The sequence below is a fragment of the Lampetra planeri genome, chromosome 46 (assembly GCF_965212315.1).
Source record: "Lampetra planeri chromosome 46, kcLamPlan1.2.h2, whole genome shotgun sequence".
In the NCBI taxonomy this organism is placed as follows: Eukaryota; Metazoa; Chordata; class Hyperoartia; order Petromyzontiformes; family Petromyzontidae; genus Lampetra; species Lampetra planeri.
In genome coordinates this window covers 121,037-136,953 of record NC_136152.1, presented here as the reverse complement: position 1 = coordinate 136,953, position 15,917 = coordinate 121,037, and the positions used below count along the sequence as shown (strand labels likewise).

The following is a 15,917-nucleotide window of genomic DNA, read 5'->3' as shown; positions in this document are numbered from 1 at the left end:
AGCAGTGGGCAACGACAGAAGTGATGTACTGACGATGACTAAACTGGATTGGCTCTTTCTAGATTTGAAGCTTTCGTGACTGCAAGGATTCATATTCTTGGGTTTTTTCGGTAAAGTCACGTAGGTAAAAATTTAAAATTAATAAAAGTAAAATAAAAATCACGACGTTTCGGCGGCAACACAAGCCTCCGTCTTCAGATGGAACCGTCACAGCACGCTCGCTGTATCAGCGAGCGTGCTTTGACGGTTCCACCTGAAGACCACTTGAAGACGGAGGCTTGTGTTGCCTCCGAAACGTCGTGATTTTTATTTTATTTTTATTTTACTTTTAATAATTTGAATTTGAATTTTTTACCTACGTGACTTTACCGAAAAAACCCAAGAATATGGATTGGCTCATGTTAGGAGTCATCGGTGCAGTATGGCCGTTACGTTTAGGGGCCACGATGAATATCAGACCGCGCGAGCCTAGGATCACATCACCGAGAATGCGCCTGGACTCGTCAGATCTCAGAAGCTAAGCAGCGTTGAGCCTGGCTGGTTGCTTGGATGGGTGGATTGACAACATGGGCCTCTCCATGTACACGTGAGAGGGTGTCAGTAATCGACAACCTACTTGCTGTACTGATTCCCGCAGGCTGTGCCTTCCTGCCCACGGCTCACACGTGAATCTCTGTGTGATCCACCAACCACCTCCAGGTCACCCCCGCATCTTCTTTGTTGTTATAGTGATAGGTTTTTACCCTTTAAACTGGTACAAAAACTGACACCTTTATACAAGGCATCATGTTTGCAATAACCACAACACAAGCAGTCAAAATGCAAACAAAAAGAAACAACTCTGATAATGAAAATGATATGCACTGTCCATGATGCCTTGTATAAAGGTGTCAGTTTTTGTACAAGTTGAAAGGGTAAAAACCTATTACTATATTTTGCCACTGGTAAAGGAGATGTCTCATAGTGTTCTTTGTTGTTGTTGTGTGTGTGTGGTGGCGACTTGAGGGGCCTTCATCCAGCAGCGGATCGATCCCGGCTGATGATGGTGACGATCTGTGCCCGACCGAGCGTTCTCTACGCCGAGGCGTCGTCTCAGAGTGCGTCTCCTCCCGCTCATCTCAACACATTTGAAAAAGGCAAGCGCCAATTTTGGCAGCCGTCCCGGACCACGTCCCGAGAAGGTGACACGGCTTACGAATGGGCATAGCCCCGCAGTCGGCTGGCGACGATCGCCGTGTGTTTATTCCGGTGGAGTAACTTGACGAAAGTAATAATTGCGTGGATTTTGCGTGAATGCGTTGTTATACGTCGGTCTGGCGGGGAGTTGTGAAGGTAACGGGCTTCAGAAAGTGCCTTGTGATCACGCGTTTCAAATTCTAGCGGCGCATAATTGCATCGGGCGGTGGTGTTACTCACGCTGTCCTGTCGTTTGAGATGCAGAGTGACGTGCATTTACGTTGAACTTCTTTCGCACCGTACGTCGCCAAGCGTGCTAATCGGAGGTGCGACGTGGATGTTGGTAGGCCCACAGACGTCCATAGGGTGCCAAGAGACGCACGTGGAGACCCATAGACACAGAGAGACTCACATACTCGTAAACAAACCCATATAGGATTGCCTGTGCTGTTCCCGTGTCTGCGTTTTTATCATTCATTCTTGCCTGATGATGGCTGCTTGTGTTGCAACCGAAACGTCGTATTCTATTATTTGATTTTATTTCCGACGTGACTTTACCGAAATAACCAAAGAGTATGATTGTTTTTTTACCCTTTTATCTGGCAACAAAACTGACACCTTTTTTACAAGGAGTCATGTTTGCATTGACCACAATACCTGCGGTCGGAATGCAAACAAAAAACACAACTCTGATCATGTAATATGCACTGTCCTTGAAATTGACATGATCAGAGTTGTGTTTTTGTTTGCATTCCGACCGCAGGTATCGTGGTCAATGCAAACATGACTCCTTGTAAAAAAAAGTGTCAGTTTTGTTGCCAGATAAAAGGGTAAAAAACCAATAATCATATTTTGCTACTGACAAAGGAGGTTCCAATGGTGAACCAAAGAGTTATTCCTGCAGTCACGAAAGCTTCGAATCAAGATTCATCTCACGGAAAACTTTTCAGAGACGATAGTCAGTTTACACAAAATGTGAAATATATATATAGAGATAAATGTTTGATCAAATAAATCCAATACAATCTGAACATTTGAAGTATTTTTCATCAGATTTATATTTTATGAACACGTCATATGACGGGCAATTACACTAGTATATATAAAAAAAATTCAAAACTGATTCTGATTGATTAGTTCACTTCTCGCGACCCGCCGGCTTTACATCACTCCCACGCGTCCCTCCCCACCACCACCACCACCCTGATCCATGAACCGTGCAGCCCCATGGGAGACGATGCGGGGGTGGTGCACGTGGGGGCTTTGGGGGAGTTTGAGTTTTTTAGTTGCTGTTTGCAGGCTGTCGGTGGAGTCCGTGGGGCAGAGAGAGAGAGAGGGGCGAGGGGGGTGCAGGCTGCGAGAGAGGCGAGGTCTACTCGGCGACGAATCGCTCGGGATAAGAGACTCACGTCCGTTGATTTGCGTAGAGATCCACGGACTTTGCGCAGAGACCCACAGACACGCAACATAGACACGCACAGAGGGCTGCGGTTACTCGCATAGAGTAACATGGACTCGCATAGACACTCAGAGATGCAAACATAGATACCCATAGACTCACACACACAGACAGCCACACATAGACACCCACACATAGACACCCACACATAGACCAGCATAAAGAACCATGGACTCACATGGATACCCATAGACTCACACACACAGACAGCCACACATAGACACCCACACATAGACCAGCATAGAGAACCATGGACTCACATGGATACCCATAGACTCACACACACAGACAGCCACACATAGACACACACACATAGACCAGCATAGAGAACCATGGACTCACATGGATACCCATAGACTTACACACACAGACAGCCACACATAGACACACACACATAGACCAGCATAGAGAACCATGGACTCACATAGATACCCATAGACTCACACACACAGACAGTCACAGACACAAATGGAGGACGCGCGGAGGGAGACAGAGAGACAAGGAGTTGAAACCGAAGCGGGGAGTTTAACTCGGACTTGACTTACTCGCCGGCGCGTTCGTCCTGTTGTGACTGCGTCATCTGAAGACACGAGGAGGTGATGGGGGCGACGAGGAGGTGATGGGGGCGACGAGGAGGTGAGAGGCGATGTGGGGAAGCACGGTGGAGACGCGGCGAGATGGTGGGATATGCGGAGACACAACGTAGGTAGGGTGGGATCAAAGTGAAGACGCCGAGAGACAAGCGAAGACAAGATACGAGACACGTGGAGACACGTGGAGAGACACCGGGGGATTAAGGTGTCCAAGAGACAAGGTGAAGTAGACACACGTGGACACAGCTGCAGGTGCGCTCTTCTTGAGACACAGACACGCAGAGAGACGCGGAGAGACGACACTTTCTTTCATCCAAACCAAAGTACTGCGCCTGATCTTGTCCGATCTCAGAAGCTAAGCAGCGTTGCCTGGGTGGCTGCTTGGATGGGTGGATTGACAACATGTGACTACATGTACACGTGCGAGCGTGTCAGTAATCGTTAACCTACTTGCTGTACTTCTCAAATCAAAGTAGTACACCACATGTTACTACTGTGTATGGGGCTTAACGTCCGCACGGCAAGATATGGTGGCATACCTTACCCCTTTCACCTCCGATTAGAGCGGTTGGCTACGTACGGTGCGAAAGAAAGTTAAACGTTCATCCGTACAGACGTTATTATTTTTCAATATTCACTCATATATATATAAATCCACTTGTCTAAAATTTCAAGTACAACGGTGTACTTTTCTGTACTGCCCTCGGCTGTCGATAACATATGCCCGCAGTAGCAGCCGATATCAACGCTGTTGTATACAACCCGGACATGTGGTCGCCCAGGCAAGCACTATCCAGGATCAACCCCTGCTTAGCTTTCGAGACCTGACAAACTAGGGCATATTCCGTGTGAGATGGTCATCGGCAGGGTTAGGTTAATGTGAGGATTAGGACTAGGGAGCGACTGGTTTGAATGATGCTAGGGTTAGTTCGGGCAAAGACAGGGGTGGGGAACCTTTTTTCTGCCAAGGGCCATTTGGATATTTATAACATCATTCGCGGGCCATACAAAATCATCAACTTGAAAATTAGCCCGTTATATTTGGTCAAACATTTAATTAACTCGCCCCTAATGTGATGGCTGGAACTGCTTCTCTTTGGTGAGGCGTGTGATGTCAGCTGGTATTGACGATGTTGCTGATACTCGCAACTGCTTTTCCAGGTTTGCTCCGAGATTTATTGAATTTCGAGTCCCGCCTGCGGTTGCCTTGGCAGGGCCACACCAAATGATTTCGCGGGCCTCATACGGCCCGCGGGCCGGACGTTCCCCACCCCTGGGCTAAGGTTAGAGATGTAGTCAATGACAGGGTAGGTGCTGATGTTCGACATTAGGGTTAGGGTCAGACGTGGAGTTGGATCAGGCCTATGGTTCGGGTTCAATGTAGGGTTATGCAATGTGTGTATGTTGAATTGCTATCGCACCGTAGGTATCCAACCGTGCTAATCGGAGGTGCGGGGTTGTGTTAGATATACGGCTATTGTTGTGGCTATAGGGGGCGGTTTTGGCTCAAGATAGACTTTGTGTTGGGGCTATGTTGTTGTTTGGTTCGGGTCAAAGCCAGAGTACAGTCCTTAACAATCAAGTACCACAGCACTCTCCGTTAGTCCAGCGATCACGCCTTCTCATCACGACAACTCTGCGTTGTGTTTTATTCCAGGGCTACCGATCAAACGCTCGCTCGCTCACGGACAAAGCGAAGAGCGGAACGATGTAGCGGGAGACCTCTCAGCTCGACAAGGGGAGAGATCCTCAAGGCTTGGTGGGGAAGAGTTGCGGGCGGGGGGTTCAGTGGGGGGCTCTGCACCCCCCCGAACACTTCCGACCCCCAGCATCATGGAACACGCGTTCCGCACCCTGGCCCCATACCCCTCAAAGACCCCCAAGGAAGAGTTGGGGGGTTTTGCTGGCTGCTGGCCCAAAGGTGGGTGGACCCCCTTGGGATCAACACGTTCTCGAGATGTGTGGCAATAGTTCACGGTGGTGAGATGATAACTCCATCGCCTGGTATACAGGAGGTCGTGAGTGCGATCTCGACCCTGACGCCTGCTGTATATTTGGAGTTTGCGTCTCTCTCCCCGTGGCCGCGTGGATTTTCCTCTAGGTCGTCCGATTATTCCCTCTTCATTTAGAATCAACATCACGCGTTTAGAGTATTTGGCTGCTATACATGTCCACGTGATAAGCCACTTCATTGGGCAATCACTTCTGAAAAATAGCTGCATAGCTCAGTGGGGTCTTACCCGGTAAAAAAAATGAGTAACTGAAAAATTTCGATTTAAAGCTTTCGTGACTGCAGGGATTCAACTTCTTGGTTCTTTCGGTAAAGTCACGTAGAATGGAAATAACGTGACTTTACCGAAAGAACCAAGAAGATAACTGAAAAATGTGCGCGCACGTACAGTCAGTTTCTCAATCCACTGCTGGATGAGGGCCTCTGAACAGGGGCCAGATTCATACAGGGGCATGAGGGGCCGCAGCTGGTGACCTTGAATGTTGAAGGCCCTCTAAAATTTCATTATAATACATGTAAACAGATTTATTACGGTTGAAATTTATGATTGTGACGCTACGGGAAATTTCGTTTTAAAACCAATAACATCTATATGTGTCATCCTCCTAATACTGCCAATGATGTGCTGACAAGCTTAAATTGTTATTCATTCGTGTACATATATCCATTCGCATGTACAATTTTAATGAATAAGGTGAATAACGACAGAGCGTTTGGGGTCGCGCATGGGTTCTGAGAAGAGAGTCAAGAGAAGGAATTGAATTTACAGAGAGGGGCCCCCCCGCAAAACAATAACAGCCCCGGCCCCCCCTATCCAACTCAATCCTGCCTTGTCTCTGAACTCTATTCCAGAGGAATCGTGCCATCTGGCTTTTGACGCAGGCAGCTGCCTGGGCACCCTGGACGACCCCTCCCGGTCCTTCCTGCGGCCACGTTCTCCAGCGCATGGCAACCATCTCCATGGCAACAGCAGGCCGCATCCCGGCATGCACCACTCTCACCTGGCCGGACATTACCTGGAATGCAGGTGCCCAGCAACATCTTCTCCCTTAAATTTCGATTTAAAGCTTTCGTGACTGCAGGGATTCATCTTCTTGGTTCTTTCGGTAAAGTCACGTAGAAGAAAAATAATAAAATAAAATAAATTAAACATAATAAAATAATTCTCACGACGTTTCGGCCACAACGCAAGCAGCCGTCCTCAGCTGTCTCCCCGACAGACCTGGTCTTCACCTGAGGACGGCTGCTTGCATTGTGGCCGACACGTCGTGAGAATTATTTTATTATGTTTTATTTTTATTATTTTATTATTTCCCTTCTACGTGACTTTACCGAAAGAACCAAGAAGATCTTCTCCCTTCCATATGGCTGCTTGATGCGGAGCGATGACCGCGATTTCACATTCAGGCGTCAGGAGCCAGCGGAGTTGTGTATCGCCGCGATGATGCCTCCTTCGTACGTGTGGATCGGGGCATTGCGTCGTGATAAAAATAATTTTAATTTTATTTTTTACCTACGTGACTTTACCGAAAAAACCTAAGAGTATAAAAAACCCTATTATTATTATATTTTGGTACTGGCAAATTAGTTCTAATGACGTTTCTAAATTGTCAGTGAACAATGAGCGTACAATTTCGATTTAAAGCTTTCGTGACTGCAGGGATTCATCTTCTTGGTTCTTTCGGTAAAGTCACGTAGAAGGGAAATAATAAAATAATAAAAATAAAACATAATAAAATACAATTCTCACGACGTTTCGGCCACATCGCAAGCAGCCGTCCTCAGGTGAAGAACAGGTCTGTCGGAATTCCTTCCCTTTATTACTGCTAACCCTACCTCCTCCCTTTGTTGCTGCTAATCCTACATAATGCACGGGCATAATATGACATTGAGACCCCCCCCACCTCCTACGCATTCCACAAGTAGTGACTAATCCCATATCTGCATTTCCATAAATATGCTAAATTCATCTGTTGATATGCAAATTCCTTTGTCAAGGCGCCCTTCCTCCCCTAACCCAGCTTAAATATACGCTGCCAAGCTTGGTGGTGTTCATTCAGACACTGTTTTTCCGACAGACCTATTCTTCACCTGAGGACGGCTGCTTGCGTTGTGGCCGAAACGTCGTGAGAATTGTATTTTATTATGTTTTATTTTTATTATTTTATTATTTCCCTTCTACGTGACTTTACCGAAAGAACCAAGAAGATGAATGCCTGCAGTCACGAAAGCTTTAAATCGAAATTTAACGTTGTAAATACGGTGTGTTCTGGATGACCCGCAGCATGTGTAGTGGTGATACGCGCTGGCAGGAGGGATCGTGAGGCAGCGCGTGGTGATTGGTTACATCGAGTGGGTGCTCACATCGCGGTCCGCATAGGCTCCGCCCCCTCGGGAGCGGAGGGCTATGTAAGGCGATGCGCGCGGGCACTCGGGGAGTTGGTAACCGGTGAAGACAGAAGACGGAGGAAGAGATAGGCCCTGGGACCCCTAGCCCCGCTGCCCTTGTAATGGCCGGGGTTCTGAGAGGCTCAGAGGCGAGGCCTTGGGATTCACGGTCCGACGCCCTTGTAAGGGCTCGGGCTGTGTAGCCCAGTGGTCGAGACCCGTAGTCTGACAAGAGGGGTCTGATAGCTCCCCGTGGGGAGAGCGTAGCCGGAGAGCCTGAGTCAAGGCAGAGATAGGCACGCGTACCCTACGGGAGAGACTGAGTGCGGCCCGAGCCGAGTGCGCGTAGGGGTCTGATAGCTCCCCGTGGGGAGAGCGTAGCCGGAGAGCCTGAGTCGAGGCAGAGTTAGGTGCGCGTACCCCACGGGGAAGACGGAGTGCGTGGCCGAGTCAGGCACGCGTGACATAGGTGTTATCTCGGTTGGGACTGTTACGTGTGCAACCGCTGTGAATAAAGAGTGCTGCCCCGTCAACTCGTCTCCCGCCATTATTGAAGATATTACACATGCAACGAAATAAGGGTCTGTGCTGCCTCGTGCCGCACAGGGACAGCTTCTGCCAGGGGGGATCCCCTTGGCTGGACTGCAGCTGGCCATTGTAATTGATGGGATGGAGTGTGATGTTAAGGCGTTTGGTCTTGCTGGGGCAAAATATGCAAATCCTTATCCGTGAAACTCAACTCAAAGGTGAAAAAAATACGCAATGGTCCCGTGGATGAAGGAGGAGAGGAAGATCTTGAGCCTGGACTTAAATATGAGATGGATCTTGAACTGATGTCCAGGCGGAGGGAATTCCAGACCAGGGGGGCGAATTATGGAGAAGGAGTGACCTCCTACTGAGGCAGAGGTTGACTGAGGGTGCGAGGTAGGAGACTTCGTGGAGGGGAGTAGAGTGAGATAAGAGAGGAGAGGTAGGAGAGTGTGTGGAGGGGAGTAGAGTGAGATGAGAGGGGAGAGGTAGGAGAGTGCGTGGAGGGGAGTAGAGTGAGATGAGAGGGGAGAGGTAGGAGAGTGCGTGGAGGGGAGTAGAGTGAGATGAGAGGGGAGAGGTAGGAGAGTGCGCGGAGGGAATCTGAGAGAGATGAGAGGGTAGAGGTAGGAGAGTGCGTGGTGGGGAATAGAGTGAGATGAGAGGGGTGGGTCAGGCAGGGCTGTCTCTAGTCTAGTCAATTCGTGGTTTAACTCCGGTAGTTGCGTCCTGCCAGACCGAACAGGCCCAACGCAGCTTCGCCACGCGGCACAGCCACGCCAGTGGCACGGCAGGCGGTGCTACTGCACCAGGGCCACGTGACAGAGGGTTGGGTTGAGGGGCATGTTCCTGGCCACAACAAAGTTGTGGAAATTAAACAGAAAGGTGAGCGGGGGGACGACTATGTATTCCTCGCTCCAGGGCGCACACCAACCTCACTATGCCACCGGACACCCATAGTCTAGCAGACATATCGATTTGTACTTATGCTGGATTTTACTATACTTTGCACTCCTATCGGTTTTTGTATTGTTTATTGTTGTGAATTTCTGACCTCCCCTTTCTGGATATCTGTGAAAAAAGATCTTCATAGCTCATCGGATTCTTCCAGCCTAAATAAATATTGTGATTCCGATAATAGTCTTACATAGGCTCTACACACACACACACACGCACGCTAACCATGACCACTCTGTGCTTCTCAGCTTCACCACTGCAGTGGCACCACCACCACCACCGCCGCCACCAGCAGCACCAGCTTGTTGTTCCGGAGAGTGTGGTGTCTCCACTCTGAGCTCTCGCACCGCCCAGCTCCGCCCGTGCTCCTTTGCCACCGCCGGCGCCTCGGGGATGACGACGCCGTCGCCGGCCTCCTGCTGCTGCCGCCACTCGGCGTGCCGGCACGCGGGCGCGGCTACGACGGCTCCCGGCGGTGCTAGCACCACCGCCGCCGCCGGCGCCACCGGTGCTGGGTTCCTGTCCGCCTCTGCGGAGTTCCACGGCGGCGAGGGTCGAGCCATGGCGTCGGCGCTCATCCCGCACATCCACGGTCAGCGCCGTGCCCTGCTTGAAGCGAGGACACCTGAGAATCGTCACCAGCAGCAACACCCGCAGCAGCAGCAGCAGCAGCACCAGCAGCAGAATCATCAGCAGCAGCAGCGGCAGAATCAGAACCTTTGCCAGCATCAACACCAGCAGCTTGGAGAGCAGCACCAGCAGCATCACCTCCACCAGAGCCTTCAGCAGCACCAGCAGAATCAGCGGCGGCACCTTGGAGAGCAGCGTGAGCGGCTCCGCCCTTCCGTGCCGTCCTGGCTTTGCGCTGCGTCTCACGGAGAAGGCGCCGGCTATTTTGGCGCGGAGCGCCAGCAGCCGGCACCACCGTTCCCGGCGTGCCAGAGCCTCTCCTCCTCCTCGGCGGCCACCGCAGCGGGGACTGGCGACTTCCCGGCGGCGCGTGACTTGGGGGACCCGGCGATCAGCGGCGGCGGCGGTAGTGCAACCGGCGCCGGCGAGGCATGCCGGTGGGAGGAGTGCCGGGCGGCGTTTGGGCGGCGCGAGCAGTTGTGCCGCCACATCGAGAAGAGCCACGTGGAGCCGCAGCGCGGGGAGGAGTTTGCGTGCCAGTGGGAGGCGTGCGGGCGGCGCCGGCGCCCGTTCAACGCGCGGTACAAGCTGCTCATCCACATGCGCGTGCACTCCGGGGAGAAGCCCAACAGGTGCATGGTGAGTGGTGGCAGGGAAGGTAGTTGTGGCGGTCAGCGTGGGCGGTGGTGATGGTGGCAGTGATGGTGGTGGCGGTGGTGCTGGTGGCAGTCGTGAGCGTGGTGGTGGCAGCGGTGGTGGTAATGGTCGCGGTCGTAGTGGTGGCACTGCTGGTGGTGGTGGTGGGCGTGATGGTGATGGTGGTAGCGGTGATGGGCTTGGTGGTGGTGGTGGTAGTTCTGGCAGTGGTGGTGACGGTGGTGGTGGTGGGCGTGGGTGGTGAGATATTATTTAATATGAAAACCAACCACAACATTGACCTCGAACCACTTGCAGACCGGTGCTGCGTTCATCTTGTCCCACACAGGGACAGCTGCCATCAAGGGGTCCCCTAAGCTAAATAACTCTGCTGTGAGACGTTTGTTACATGACAATCGGAATATAAATGTAAGTTGTAGTAGGTGTCTCCTAATAAGACGTAGCTTCATGCCAGAGACGTGTACTGTACAATTATTGTACGTGTACAGATCTTGACAGCCTGCGATGTGTTTTCTTCGGCATGATGTCCGACGTTTCGCTCCACATGCAAAGTGCTTCTTCAGTTCAGTTGAACCACTTCTTGGACCACATCAATTCTAGACACCCATCCATCAGATTCACCATGGAAGTGGAGAAAGACGGTAAACTACCATTCTTGGATATTCTGTTTGAGAGGAGGCCTGACGGATCCTTGGGACATTCTGTCTACAGGAAAGCCACCCACACAGATTCCTACTTGAAACCGGATTCCCACCACCACCCATCTCAAAAGAATTCTCTCATCAAAACGCTATACCACAGAGCCCATGGCATTTCTGACCAACACCACCTGGCCGGTGAATTAAGACATGTACATCGGGCCCTCAGGATGAACGGATACTCTGACCGTACTATCCGCCAAGCTGTTTCTCCCACCACACAGAAACAGCCACATGAAACTCCGACCAAAACTATCACGTTACCATACATAGCAGGCGTGACCAAAAAGATCTCCAAAATTCTAAACAAACATAAGATCCAAGTCCGATTCAGTACAGTGCATAAAATCCGTGATCTGATTCCATCTGTGAAGGATGTCGTTCCTGACTTACAAGTATCCTGGAGTCTACAAATTGAGTTGCATTTGTGGTGATTGCTACATTGGAGAAACGAAACGTCATGTTTCTGATCGTGTCCGCGAGCAAAAGTCAGATCTGAAACACGGCAGAACTGATTCGTCGGCCGTTGCCGATCATTGCTACAACTCAGTGGGCTCTCATGAAATTGTCTTTTCCGAGACCAAGGTTCTCTGCAAACCTCCTGGCTACCATCAAAGGTTTGTACACGAAGCCATACAAATATACAAACACAGACATAATTTCAACCGTGATGATGGTTACAAACTGAATAATCATTGGAAAGATATGATTAACCATGCAAAAAAGATTTAACTACACTTATTTGGCCAATCTTATTTGACAGACAACTATTACAGGTTTACCATGTTTAGTTGTTTTCTCCTTATCACAGGTTGAGTCACAAACCGCACCTCTCCATAACAAAGGCTCACCCTCTTAAGCCTCACCTTACCATATGAATAAAAAGTGTGCTGTACTTGGCCCTTCCCCCCTCTCCAACCATAATATAAACGGAGTGGTAGCTCTTGCAATCTCTCATTTACTTGATACAGCTGTCGTGGCTGTGACGGTTCCACCTGAAGACGGCAGCTTGTGTTGCCTCCGAAACGTCGTGATTTTTATTTTATTTTACTTTTATTAATTTTAATGTTTTACCTACGTGACTTTACCGAAAAAACCTAAGAATATGAATCCTTGCAGTCACGAAAGCTTCAAATCTAGAATTGCTGAAGAAGCTTTCTCACCATCAAACGAAATACGCCGACGATTTCTGCAAGGCGTCTTGAGATGAAGTTGCATTTGGATGTTGTATAGATCCACAGTGGGTTGTGTATACTCACACAGAGCCCCATATACTCACACAGAGACCCATATACTCACACAGAGACCCATATACTCACATAGAGACCCATAGACTCACACAGAGACCCATACACTCAGATAGAGACCCATAGACTCACACAGAGACCCATACACTCACACAGAGACCCATATACTCACATAGAGACCCATAGACTCACACAGAGACCCATACACTCACATAGAGACCCATAGACTCACACAGAGACCCATACACTCACACAGAGACCCATAGACTCACACAGAGACCCATACACTCACATAGAGACCCATAGACTCACACAGAGACCCATACACTCACACAGAGCCCCATACACTCACACAGAGCCCCATATACTCACACAGAGACCCATATACTCACACAGAGACCCATATACTCACATAGAGACCCATAGACTCACACAGAGACCCATACACTCACATAGAGACCCATAGACTCACACAGAGACCCATATACTCACACAGAGACCCATAGACTCACACAGAGACCCATATACTCACACAGAGACCCATAGACTCACACAGAGACCCATACACTCACATAGAGACCCATAGACTCACACAGAGACCCATACACTCACACAGAGCCCCATACACTCACACAGAGCCCCATATACTCACACAGAGACCCATATACTCACACAGAGACCCATATACTCACACAGAGACCCATAGACTCACACAGAGACCCATATACTCACATAGAGACCCATAGACTCACACAGAGACCCATACACTCACATAGAGACCCATATACTCACACAGAGACCCATACACTCACATAGAGACCCATAGACTCACATAGAGACCCATATACTCACACAGAGACCCATAGACTCACACAGAGACCCATACACTCACATAGAGACCAATATACTCACATAGAGACCCATAGACTCACACAGAGACCCATATACTCACACAGAGACCCATACACTCACATAGAGACCCATAGACTCACACATAGACCCATAGACTCACTCAGAGACCAATAGACTCACACATAGACCCATAGACTCACACAGAGACCCATATACTCACACAGAGACCCATACACTCACATAGAGACCCATACACTCACACAGAGACCCATATACTCACACAGAGACCCATACACTCACATAGAGACCCATATACTCACACAGAGACCCATATACTCACACAGAGACCCATAGACTCACACAGAGCCCCATACACTCACACAGAGACCCATAGACTCACACAGAGCCCCATAGACTCACACAGAGACCCATAGACTCACACAGAGACCCATATACTCACACAGAGACCCATGCACTCACACAGAGACCCGTACACTCATATAGAGACCCATATACTCACACAGAGACCCATAGACTCACACAGAGACCCATATACTCACACAGAGACCCATAGACTCACACAGAGACCCATATACTCACACAGAGACCCATAGACTCACACAGAGACCCATAGACTCACACAGAGCCCCATATACTCACACAGAGACCCATATACTCACACAGAGACCCATATACTCGCACAGAGACCCATATACTCACACAGAGACCCATATACTCACTCAGAGACCCATAGACTCACACAGAGACCCATAGACTCACACTGAGACCCATAGACTCACACAGAGACCCATAGACTCACACAGAAACCCATATACTCACAGAGAGACCTATAGACTCACACAGAGACCCATATACTCACACAGAGACCCATATACTCACACAGAGACTCATATACTCACACAGAGACCCATAGACTCACACAGAGACCCATATACTCACACAGAGACCCATATACTCACACAGAGACCCATATACTCACACAGAGACCCATATACTCACACAGAGACCCATACACTCACATAGAGACCCATATACTCACACAGAGACCCATATACTCACACAGAGACCCATAGACTCACACAGAGACCCATAGACTCACACAGAGCCCCATATACTCACACAACCCCCCATATACGCACACATAGTCCCATACAGACTTACATCGAGACCTACAAATTCAAAGAAAGATGCGATCACATTTAGACACTGCATTCATATATATATACACACACATTGCATTGTATAAACTCTTATACCCGGAGGTTCACGGAGAGGTGCGGTTGCACTCGTACAATTGTATTGGATTGTGAACAGGTGGCCACGAATCTCCCAGTCGTGGCAATAATGCAATGCGAAACTCAGCACATTCGTCAATGCCACTGCCTTAAAAGGAAACATATATAATGATATCAATAATAAAATAAGCAATGATATATGAATAATAATAATTATATATGAAAAAAAATATTCAATGATATATGAACAATAACATATATAATGGCCTACAATGGCCCTTCGTATGTGCCATGAAAAAGGGCCATCGCCTGAAACGTCGTCCTTTATATTTTTTTATTTTAAGGCCACGGTGGTGTTGTTATTGACGGACGCATTGAGCTTCATCGTTATTTGTGCTCGTGCACCACTGCCTACACAGAAGCAGAGGTATCTCCAAATACATTGCAAATAAGTATTAAGGACAATGTCCCTTTGGGTTAGATTGCGTAAATATAAATACCACCTTCACCCACCCTGCAATCGGTGGGTGTACACCACATTTACATTCAAGCGATCTATCTCAGAACACTTTATCGTGAATAATATTGGTCGTGACAGCCTACGCATTAACCCTTTCCCGTTCCGATGACGTACACGTATTGTCATCGGAACGGAATCAGAGGAAAGACTAAAATAAAATAACTTTATTTGTACCGAGGCTCCACACAAGGACTTGCGGGAGGGCGTGTGGCACAGTTTGGTGCCAGCTATCACAGTGTGCGGTCGTGTAGCGACGGTTCTCTGCGGTGAGTACAACGTCTTTAAAAACAACGGCACTACTATGCCTCTCTAAGATCCCCCGTATAGCCTTAACAGACTGTTGGGGCAAGTGCGAGTACCTATGAAGGCCGGCACAGCACACAAAGGGGGTGGGTAGCTAACACCATGCCCGGCCGCATTTGTCGCCCCAGTGACGATGTTTACACATCACACCAGGTATTCATTTGAGGCTGAGTCGACCTAGGTGGAGGCCCAGGACCTGTTCAGATAATCGTCACTGGTGTAGGCCGTGAGCGGGAATCAGACTCGGGTTTCTGGGTTCGTAGCTCAGCGCGCCAACCGCTCCACTTTTTAAATCGAAAGCACAAAAAGTGCGTGCCGGTCACTACGTTGATGATGATGATAATAATGTGAATCGTTTACTCAGCAAAGCATCGATTAATCTAACGACTCATTCGCAGGAGAGTACTGATACATTGGGATTCTTGGTCAGTGCATATTAATAATGAGTGGCTTCTTGTGAGAGGAAACTGGAGAACCCGGAGAAAATTAATCACGCGTACGAGGGATTGACGCTCAAAGCTACGCACAAATTCAATCCAGCCAGCGAACCAAATGCATCTGTGGCCGGAACCCATCGCTCTGCTGTCACTTTTTTAAAAAAATATTTGCTGGTTTATTCCAGGATGTTTCTGTTGGGCGTTG

General features: G+C 49.1%; 1 protein-coding gene across 2 annotated transcripts in view; it reads left to right on the top strand.

The window, feature by feature from the left end:
• The first annotated feature begins 2,524 nt into the window (after nucleotides 1–2,524).
• LOC144733260 (uncharacterized) overlaps nucleotides 2,525–15,917 on the top strand; it is a 34,910-nt gene continuing 21,517 nt past the window's right edge. The window contains exons 1-4 of one of the 2 annotated variants that reach the window (XM_078615048.1): nucleotides 2,525–3,449; nucleotides 4,886–5,149; nucleotides 6,092–6,266; nucleotides 9,361–10,381. In XM_078615048.1, the coding sequence (XP_078471174.1) occupies nucleotides 5,062–5,149; nucleotides 6,092–6,266; nucleotides 9,361–10,381 (1,284 nt within the window). In that variant the 5' untranslated portion in view covers nucleotides 2,525–3,449; nucleotides 4,886–5,061. Of the gene's footprint in view, nucleotides 3,481–4,885; nucleotides 5,150–6,091; nucleotides 6,267–9,360; nucleotides 10,382–15,917 lie in introns of both variants that reach the window. The other variant, XM_078615047.1, reaches the window with a different exon arrangement.